The sequence below is a fragment of the Bison bison genome, unplaced genomic scaffold (genome assembly GCF_000754665.1).
Source record: "Bison bison bison isolate TAMUID 2011002044 unplaced genomic scaffold, Bison_UMD1.0 scf7180017864036, whole genome shotgun sequence".
NCBI lineage: Eukaryota > Metazoa > Chordata > Mammalia > Artiodactyla > Bovidae > Bison > Bison bison.
In genome coordinates, this window is record NW_011494608.1 from 4,787,173 (window position 1) to 4,798,045 (window position 10,873).

The 10,873-nt window shown below is 55.7% G+C and overlaps 1 protein-coding gene across 1 annotated transcript in view; it reads right to left on the reverse strand.

Annotated features, from left to right (window-relative positions):
- Positions 1-10,873, reverse strand: part of COL22A1 (collagen, type XXII, alpha 1) — a 226,139-nt gene that overhangs the window by 94,338 nt on the left and 120,928 nt on the right. Inside the window, exons 26-32 of the mRNA XM_010834806.1 lie at positions 10,833-10,873; positions 10,150-10,203; positions 8,849-8,902; positions 7,866-7,919; positions 2,882-2,926; positions 2,295-2,357; positions 1,809-1,862 (exon numbers count right to left, since the gene is read on the reverse strand). Of these exons, the coding sequence (XP_010833108.1) occupies positions 1,809-1,862; positions 2,295-2,357; positions 2,882-2,926; positions 7,866-7,919; positions 8,849-8,902; positions 10,150-10,203; positions 10,833-10,873 (365 nt within the window). The remainder of the gene's footprint in view (positions 1-1,808; positions 1,863-2,294; positions 2,358-2,881; positions 2,927-7,865; positions 7,920-8,848; positions 8,903-10,149; positions 10,204-10,832) is intronic.

Consider the following 10,873-nt stretch of genomic DNA (forward strand, 5'->3'; position numbering starts at 1 on the left):
TGAGCCCAAGCCCGTAACTACTGCGAGGCATTCCCCTGACCACGTTGCAGAAGCTCCAGAGAGAACACAGCACCCTTTCTAGTGCCAAGTTCCAGAACCAATCTCAACCAAACCATCCAAGTTCAGTGTTTCCCCGTGCAATGCACGTGCGATCAAGCTCCGTCTGTTGTGCCTGAGTCTTTGTCACCCTATGGACTGTAGCCCACCAGGCTCCTCTGTCCATGGGATTCTCCAGGCAAGGACACTGGAGTGGGCTGCCATGCCCTCCTCCAGGGGATCTTCCCGACCCAGTGATTGAACCCACGTCTTCAGCACTGGCACGCGGGTTCTTTACCATTAGCATGACAGTGCAAGGTATGAACAGACATAAACAAGAAGAGGGTTGGAGGAGAGATGTGTCTCCAACCCCGAGGGCCTCAAGACCACCTTTCAGGAAGAGCCTCGCCTGCCCTGAAGGCTGTGGGGTGAACACAGGACCATGAGCTGGCGGGGCAGAGCCCAGGAGCTCTCTGACTTGAGGAAAGATGCTCGCCTAGAGAAGGGTCTCTGAGATCTGGAGTCAGTGGGGCTGGCGGGGGCTCCCATCCCCGCTTCTCTGCAGTTTAAGTGTCTCAGCCCCAGCTGACGCAATCCTCTCAGAGATGCCCTGGGGTCAAATGCTTCAGTGCCGGGTTGGGAGGAGGTAGACCAGACTACTGAGGAAGGGACACCCAGGCACAGCCAGCAGGGGGCAGTGTTGCTTCAATGTCATTTTTTTTTTCAAACGCAGAATTGTCTATGATGACATATTTCTCTAGAGGCAAAGAAAAGCAGGCCAGATTTTTCGGAATCGTGAATACGACTCTGCCATGGCCCCGGCAATTCTGCCAAAGCAATAAAAGGGGCTTAATGGCCTCGCCGAGTCCTCTGCATCTTGGAAATGAGTTTCTCAAATAGAAATTGCTTTTCTGAGAAGTCCAGGAGAGCAGTGGGCCTGAACGGCTTATCCACCAAAGCCCTTTCCATTGCAGGATCTCTATTTATAGATCGCAGGTCCGTTCAGAACAAAGACCTCAGCCCTCAGCCTGGGAGCGGGGATGGGGGCTGCTAAGCAGGATGGTGGGCAGGAAAACGGGACACGGGAGGGTGCAGAGCTCAAACTGGGAGAACCAGGTGGCCCCCCGGGCAGCAGAGGGGGGGTCGCAGGGCCCCGCTGGGCATGTGAGGCTGCCCAGGCTCCCCTGGGCCAGGCCGGTGTGCCATGTCGACCCGCTCGGAGCCTGGACGCTGGGCCTGAACTGCAGTCAGGTATCGACTCCCACCACCCTCCATCCACACAGCCCTGGGCCGGTAGCCTGGCCCTTCCATGCCTCAATCTCACCTATAAACGGGGTGGGGGGTGTCACTGATAATCTGGCCCACCTCCGGATGCCACCAGAATCACCCAAGTCACTATGTGTGCCGTGCTCGCTATGACGACCCCGGCCCGTGGCGGGTCCCACCTCCCTGGCGCTGGTTCCTGGAGGCCCACGGTTCTCAGGCTCCACCACTTTATACGAGAGACTCAGGCACCCACGGATTTCAGTTATCCACAGGGCTCCTGGAACCAACTGCCCGTGGATGCCAGCCTACACAGGCAGCTCTGCTTTCGGGCCAGCAAGGGAGACTCCAGGATCAGATGGGATGCCCAGGACCACAGCAGGGAGAACCAGGACTGCCACCCAGGCCACCGCTGCAACTCCAAGCACGCACTCCCTCCATGTGAACGACGGACAGGCGGTTGTGCGACACAGGGTACTGACGCCCCGGACAAGGGCAGCGGCTCCTACCTTTACACCTTGGTCGCCTTTCAGTCCCGGAAGCCCCAGGGCACCTTTCTCTCCCTACAGAGAAAAGATAAAAACCAGGAGACATTAGAACGCAACTGAGTGTAACTGCTGCCTCTTCCAGGTGAGAGCAAGGGGGGACCCTGGGCAAAATACAGTTTCGTCTCCCCAGCCTGCCCTGCCATGGGGAGGATAGAGTTCAAGGGATGTTGGTTGTGCAAAGGGGCAAGTGCTCCATTCGGCACCCAACAGCTGACGTCCCTGGTCATTCCCACAAATTTCATCTAAGCTGCTCCACCCACCTTTCCAGATAGACCCCTTGGCCACCGTCCCTTCGTCCCAGCGCGTGGCCCACGGTGGCCCGGTCCCCTGGCTTTCCCCTTCCTAGACACTGGGGAAAACGCTCCAACCCCAGCCCGGGTCAGCCCATGCCCAAGCGCGCAAACCAGGGCCAGGGGCGCTCTCCTCGGGCACGGCGCAGGGCCTCACCTGGTCGCCTTTCTCTCCCCTCGCACCTGGAAGTCCTGGGAAGCCTGGGAGCCCTGCCTCTCCCTGCGGAAAGAACACAGCGCCGTCATCAGTGGGCTCTCAGGAGGGAGGCTGCGCCAGACTTCTGCAGGAGCAGGGCAACATGGAAACAAAGCAGCGGAGAGAGGGGGATCCTAGACGGTGCTCTGGGGCGGCCCCAGGCGCGGGCCCACTCTGCAGCCCCTCGCCCGGGAGCCCTTACTTCCCCTCTCATTGTCTGACTCCTCATCCCTCTGGGTCAGCCACAACGTCACCTCCGGGCCACGTCTCCTGACATTCCCTGAGCCTGAGTGAGGGGCCTCCTAGGACCTCTTTGGTCACCTGCAGGCACCACAAGCTGCATCTGCTCAACTGCTCTTGGCTGACGGTGGTGACCCTGGTACCCAGTACAGCAAGGGGTGTACAGGACATGCTGACGGTCACGGGGCAAAGAGACGAAGGCACACAGGCGTGCTGTGAGCTCCAGGGAGCCAAGCGATACAGGCGCAGCGGATACCAACAAACGAACGCATTGGATGAACAAATGAAAAATGAATGAATGAACAGACCTTTTCTCCAGGTCGGCCAGCCAGGCCCTGCTCCCCAACTTCACCCTGCAGATAGAATAACAGACACCCCGTCACTTACCATGCACGTTTGCAGAGATGGCTGTCACCCCCAGGTGGTCCCGCAGACTCAGAGGACCTGGCACCCACACCCTCGATGCTCACACAAGCAGCACAGGCAGCACAGGCCCTGAAGCCCCAAGTGCTGAGTGTTTCTGGAAGGAGGCTTCCACACTCCCCACGTGGTCTTGCACGCACGCTCAGTTGTGTCCAGCTCTTTGTGACCCCATGGACTGTCGCCCATCAGGCTCCTCTGTCCATGGGGTTCTCCAGGCAAGAATCCTGGACTGAGTTGTCATTCCCTCCTGCGGGGATCTTCCCAACCCAGGGATCGAACCCGGGTCTCCTGCATCTCCAGCATCGGTCGGCAGATTCTTTACCACTAGTGCCACCCGGGAAGCCCCACCCTGGCTTGACCTTCCCTCAAAAGAAACGGTTTCTGGAGTTGCCCTGATGGGAGTTTACACAGGTTGGATCCAGTGATTCTGACTCTAATCACAGTCTAGAGCCACGGGGAGTCCTGGAGCCGCCCCGACTCTGAGCTCTGCTCCCTTCCAGGGGGATCTCAGACCCCTGGCTGGGTCCAGTGGTGGAGAAGCTGTTGATGAACTTGTCCGAGCTGACCAAGCAGCCCGCAGTTGTTCAGACTCCTTGGTAAAACACAGGCAGCTGGGGGTGGAGGAACTCACGGGCAGGAGAGAGATCCATTTCCCCTCCCATGGTGTGTTGCTATAGGCAAGTCTCAGGTAAAATGTTGCTTAAACATCTAAACTTATATTACGTTGGAAAGCAAGCCCTCAGCAGGGCTTCCGGTCGCGTGGATGAAGTCGTGTCCTCTGGCATCAGGTTTCTGACCAGCGTTCCCTGGTCCTGCTGAAGTGGGGGGCAGGGGGTACAGGACCAGAGGGGCCCACTCTCTGACCCCACCCGGCTGCTACGCTCAGCAGGTCCCTGTAAGTCACTGAGGCAAAGAGGCCTGTGGTGGGAGGAGTGGGGAGGGACTGCAATTTCTAACCAGCCATGTGTCTTCAGAAACACTAACTTCTTGAATGCCAGTTTCTAACATCATTATGCATGGACACATAGTCACTTCAGTCACGTCTTGACTCTTTGCGACCCCATGGACTTTAGTCCTCCAGGCTCCTCTTTCCAGGGGATTCTCCTGGCAAGAATACTGGCGTGGGTTGCCATTCCCTTCCCCAGGGGGTCTTCCCGACCCAAGGACCGAACCCAGGTCTCCTGTATTGCAGGGAGATTCTTTACCGTCTAAGCCACCAGGGAAGCTAAGTATGGTCCTTATTAAAATCTTTATGTAGATTTCCATAAGGAAATTTGGTTTTCTGGTAAGTGGACACATGAATGAATGAATGAGTGGTTATGCAAACACATAAAGGTTTCCCCTGCAGCTATGCCAGACTCCAGTGGTAGTGAAGTCTATACCGCATGTTGAGAGAGACAGAGGAAAAGAAAGTAAAGAAACTAAAAGCACTGTTCAGCATGAAGCACACATTTCATCCTGCAGTTCTGGTGCCACTAGGGCCACTGGTGCCTGAGTCGGTGCATATAGAAATTCTAGATGCGCTCCGCTTCTCCCATCAATCCCCAGTGCTCACAAGCACCATTAGAAACAGCTGCTCTTACTGGATCTGTGCAAACACTTGCTACACAAATTGTCACTTTAAATCTGCTAGGACAGGACAACCTTTACAGTTGGAAAGGCGCTGGGTGGGGGTGGTGCTGAGGTTGGGCAGCAAGCATTTTGAAGGCCTCCTGAAGTGCCTCCTGAATCCGTGCTGTGAATCCTAAGCCAGAGCAGGACCCACGAAGGGCTGGGCGGCTCCTGAGCCCAAGAGGGCGATGCACCTGCTCATCCCGCAGCTGGTCTGTTCCGAATGGGCTTGAGACCCGTGGTCCAGGATGCACCCACGACCTTCTTCAGAGATACTTACCTTACAAGGCGTGATGTCAAAATAAAGCAACAGACCTCCTGCCCTGTCTCCTTCACAGCTACAAAGGATGTTCTAAGAGCAACGTAACTGCGGAAATTCAGTTTCCAACTTCCTAGAGAAAATTTTTAAATGCACTGCACTACACTAGAAATCGTACAAAAACGGCAGACGAGCTGTGGTTACGGACCTCTCCGAAACTTTCAGTCACTGGGGGCGAGCATAAATACTGAACACGTAGCTGGAAAGACTAAAGACAACGCCGAGGGCACCTCAAATTCACCCCAATACTTCAGATCGTCCACACAAGGAACTCGATGGGAACAGGTTCTTCTGAAGACTGTTTAATTGAATGTGGGAATTTACACACTGTAAGCTCAGAAGGATGAGCCAACTCACACATGTGAGGAAACACAGCTCAAACAGGTCTGGCTGACCCCACAAATCCCCCATAAAATCCAAGGAGGATCTGTGGAAACACAGCTCACAGGTCTGGCTGAGTCCATAGATTCCCAGCAGTCAAAAATGAAATATTATAGTGACCTATGCAAATGCTTTAAGTTATTTCTGGAAGATGATCGAATTTCAGCCTATCAATCAAAAACAGGAACGTGGCCTTTGGTGTTTAAAAGACCACGTGATTTACCCCACAGCAATGGAGGGACAAAACGCAGCCAGTTACATATCATTACATTTCAATCACAGATATTTTTTTAAAACAGGAATGTTGAGTCCTAAAAGATGGAGATGCTGTGCTTGTAAGCAACAGTGAGCTGGCCCACGGAGCCCTGAGGAATCCAGGGTGCAGGGGCTCCTAGCGGATGCTTTCCACAGGGAGTCCACTGGGCATCCTGGAGAGGGCTGGCACGTGGTAACCCACATGTGTTCTGCTCCATTTTAATTTGGTCTAAATTGTGGCTCTGCTGGTAAAGAACCTGCCTGCAACGAGGGAGACCCGAGTTTGATCCCCAGGTTGAGAACATCCCCTGGAGAAGGGAAAAACTACCCACTCCAGCATTCTGGTCTAGAGAATTCCATGGATTGTATCGTCCATGGAATCGCAAAACGTCAAACACGACTGAGCGACTTTCACTAAAGAATGATCACTTCTTGAAAAAGCGAGGCCACAAGGAACCAAGGGTCCAGGGATTTGCCCATCAGCCTTCACTGGCCAGCGAGGTAACCCGGGTCCTGCCTCCCGGGACAGCAGGGTCACCACTGGGCCAAGTACAGACCATACCTGTGCCCTTTCTGGGCTGTGAGTTATCAGTCGGCCACCAGTGAGCCCTGACTGAGTGCCTGCAGGTGCCTGCTGTGGGCTGGGGCTGGAGGGTGGTCACCAAGAGCCAGTCACAGCCCTTAACTAGCTCTTACCCGGACAGAGTGTGAGGGAGAGGGCCCCCGCGTGAATGTCTGTCTGGACACAGGCCCCTCCAGAAGCACAGGCGCCTGCAAACATACACACCATGCACACACACACCCTCACACACACACACACTGCATACACACACACGACATACAGACCCACACACCATGTACATACCCACAACACACATACCCCTCACACACACACACACACACCCCTCACATACACTCATATACTGCATACACACACACGCATGACATACAGACCCACACACCATGTACACACACACATACACACCCCTCACATGCACACACATATACTGCATACACACACACGCATGACATACAGACACACACACCATGTACACACACACATACACACCCCTCACATGCACACACATATACTGCATACACACACACACATGACATACAGACACACACACCATGTACACACACACACACACTGCATACATACACACATGACATACAGACCCACACACCATGTCCACACACACATACACACCCCTCACATACACACACAACATACAGACCCACACACCATGCACACACACACACACCCCCCTCACATGCACACACATACACTGCATACACACACACGACATACAGACCCACACCATGCACACACACATACACACCTCTCACACACACACAGATACACGACATACAGACCCACACACCATGTATACACCCACAACACACACACACCTCACATACAGACACATCCCGCATACACACACCCACACCACACAGACACACACCATGTACACACACACACACACACATACACCACATACTCACATAACATACAGACACACCCACACCACACACCACACACACACGACATACAGACACACCCACATGACATAGACACACCAGACACACACACTGTGTACACACACCTCACATACACACACACACTGCACACACACACCCACAGCACACACAGACGCCCACACCATACACACACCCACACACACCAAATACCCATGTACATACCCACTCACACACCATATACACACCCAGAGCACATAGGGACAGTCACCCAAATCCAGCACTTGGGCCCCTTCCACAGGAGGTGCCCCCTCTGCATGGCACGTAGGTTGGCTCCGCCGCCTCCGTGTATCCAGTCTCCACACGTCTGCACCCCCGGAAGCCCCAGGCTTCCTTCCTTCTGGAAGGGTCAGGTGTGAAGGGACACTGAGGCAGGGAAAGCTCAGGGGACAGGACGGGCGGGGACTGACCCCCTGGCCCCTCACCCCCCAGGACAGGCTGGTTAGCAAGGCTGTCCCTCTTCCTGAGGCCAAGGCTCTCCCGTGGGGATGGGGTCCTCTCCTCCAGCTGCAGGGCCCCCTGCCTCCAGGAACTCCCTGCTCCTCTCCCTGGGCGTGCCGTGGTGTGGCTCTCGGCGGTCGTCAGTCCAGGGTGTCACCAGTGACCCCAACCTGCCCCTACCTTTCAAACAGCCCCTGTGCGATGGCCCTGGCTGTCCCTTGCCTGACCCCAGCCTACAAGGCTCTGACAGTGGGGGTTCACACAGAGCCTCAAACACACCGCTTAGAATAACAGGCGCGAGAGGAGGATGTCAGAGTCCTTACCCGCGGGCCGCGCTGTCCGGGCAGACCGTCCTCCCCCCTGTCTCCTGGGTCTCCCTGCAAGGAAGGCGGAAGAGAGTCAACAGCAGGAGCCGGGAGTGGAGGGAAGCAACTGAGGACCAGCTCCAGGCTGGAAGCAGGAAAGCTACTCGGACCCAGGTGCTACTGAGCTCCTTTAATTCTGTGAGACCGCAGTGGCCCAAAACAGCAGCTCCAACCACCTCCTAGATTCACCGGCTCTGCTTTTGATTTACAGACTCAAGTGAGCGGGAATGAGGGATTCAGAGCAGGGGAGACCCTGCCTAAGTGCTTTTGAGACGACAAAATACTTGGTCAGCCCTTATCTTTTGTTTTTAAAGACAGGAGAATGGAGAATATTTACATGACATGTTCTTAAATTAAGTTACATCCGTATGTATTCTGTATTCTGTCATGAAAAAGTGGAGCTTCTAAGTCTGCCTACTGAAAGGGATGGTGAAAACGCTTGTAACATCCAGAAGTTGCCTTGCAAGGACTGTTGACACTCATCCTTGAGCTTCTGTATCTTTGCCATGAAAAGGTGAGGTTCACTTGTTAAACTGTTGGCTTATGGGTTTTTAATTGTCCCTCTGAAGTGAGTAAACTGTGAACTTGCTTCCCAATTTTATGACAGTTAACCTCTGACTCCTCTTAATGATCTTACTGTAATGAGCCCCAGAATATTTTTAAGTTGAAGTCTCTTATTATGTAAGAGTCTCTGAAAAGGCTTCCTCCTTACAAATAAAATAGATGCATGTCTCTAACAGAATAATTTAAAAGTCCTCGGCCTCCAAATCCTCAACCAGTTACCTAGGTAGGAATAAGGGGCTCACCCATATCTGACCTTGAATATTAAACATTTCCGAGCCCTGCATGACTCAGGATCCAAATGTGATCCATAGCTGTGGCACCCAACCATCAAAGAGCTCTCTGGCTTCTGGGTTCTGGGTTCCCTCACTCATACCAACCTTGGGTCCTGGCAGGCCTGGGGGTCCATTCGGCCCATCCTTTCCAGGCGGTCCCTGGGCAGAGAGGGAAAAAACAGACCAACATAAAAGGCCCGGTCAGGGCAGCACTGCGCTGAACTGCTTCCAGCCAGAAGCAGATTCTGCAGCCGGAGCTGGCCGGGTGGTGCCTGACACATGTGGGACCGCTCCTGGGTGCCAGCTCTCGGGTGCGGTCACTGCCGTAAACTGTTAGTGGGTGAAACCGTGGGGATGGGTGTTCAGGAACATCTGTGGATGGCAGCTAAGCATGCGCTCCAGGCTTGGACGGGCTCCCCTGAGAATGGGCCTCACAACACTGGACCTCATGTCCAGAGCCTTCACTGTGGTGCCCAGAGCTCGACAGAGCCAAGCATGCCAGCATCCAGCCATCACATCTCAGCATCCCGGGGCCTCCACCTACAGCCTCCTGTGGATCCAGCGCCCAGTGACAGGGGGAAAACTGCCCGTGCTGCCCAGACTGACTTTTCCCTCAGTCACCCTTTCTCCAATGTCCCGAGCCCCCACCAGTGGTGCGGGTTCCACTGGCTTCTGTAGCCACAGCCTTTCCCCACCCGTTGGCCCCACCAGACAAGCAGCAGTAAGGAAATTCCTTCTGGACGAGCAGAGGCCTCCTGAGGGCCATCACCTCTGACACCCATCATGGTCACATGGTCTCAGAGGCCCAAGGCCACTCTATCACCCTGCCCTGAAGAGCTGCTGGCCAAGAGGCAGGAGACACCCAGCTTGAATCTGCACCCTGCTTGTGCGGACGTTAAGGTTTGATGATCTCCACCCTCAGGACCTAAAAGGATTGAGAAGACCTGGCTCCCTGGCTCTTGCTGACTGGGAGAGAGGAAACAGCAGGCACAGAGGCAGGGCCGCCCTGCCACGTCCTGGACCGAGCATCGCGTCTCCGTGCCCATTACTTCCATGACCCCCTGGTGGTGTCCCCACAGACGAGAAGCCACGCTTCCAACAGCCAAGGGCTGTCAACTGTGCCTCGGGGTTACAGAACACAGGCAGTGGCCTGAGGAGTGGGCGCCTTAATCCGCAGCCTGGCTGGGGCCCTCGGGGCGAGGCCCTCCAGAGACAGCATGCAGCAGGCACCATGGAAGGGAGGAGAAGGAGGCAGGGTGCCAGGGCCCTGGTCCCCCCAAAAAGAAGGGAAGAGCACAGAGCGTCACCCACCGGGAAGCAGCCTGGGCGGCCAGCGGAAGGGCCAGCCCCTCCCACGTGGAAGGGTAGGAGAGGGGAGAGCGGGGAGGGGCGCCCCGGTCACTCACCGCCTGCCCAGGGGGCCCAGGCTTTCCCGGGAAGCCGATCTCTCCAGGCAGACCCTGCCAAGGGGAACCACAGGGGAACCATTAGTCTGACCTCTTCCGAGCACTGGCTCCCTTCTCCAGGCGCTTTTGCTGGCAGGAGCCCGGATCTTTAGCTCTGACGAAGGCACCCAGGGTGGACACCCCTCGGGGGCATCTGGCCGTCCGTGGTGTGGACCACGGTGAACAGAGGGGTCGACACGCCTCCCAGGCTGGCCAGCGCGGGGCTGGGCTGGGCTGCAGTCGGGGCCACCAGCACCTTCACTCTCCACTGGTGGGATGGGTGGAAGGAACCACCTCTCTCTGCCCCCCACCGTCCACTCTGCCCACAGGTACCTTCCCAGCTGCTCCTGAACTGGGGGAGGAGAGCCAACCCACACACTGCTGAAAAACCCTGGGAAGGACGACCCCACGCTTCCTGCACACTCTCTAGGAGCAGCCACGAACACGCTGAATGAGCTCAGGAGCTATCTCCAGTCCAACGGGCTCCAAAGCTAGCTGTGGGCAGGGCCCTCCTCATTCATGCCTTTGCTCTGCTCTTGGACAAAGAGCCAACGGATGGCTCCACACGACGATGTCCCTGTCTCCCGGGGCCATGAAACCTCCATCTAAGTGCCCTGGGAAGAGAAAGTCAAAACCAGTCTCACCGGGGGGCCTCCGGGTCCAGGGGAGCCTGGGACACCAGGTG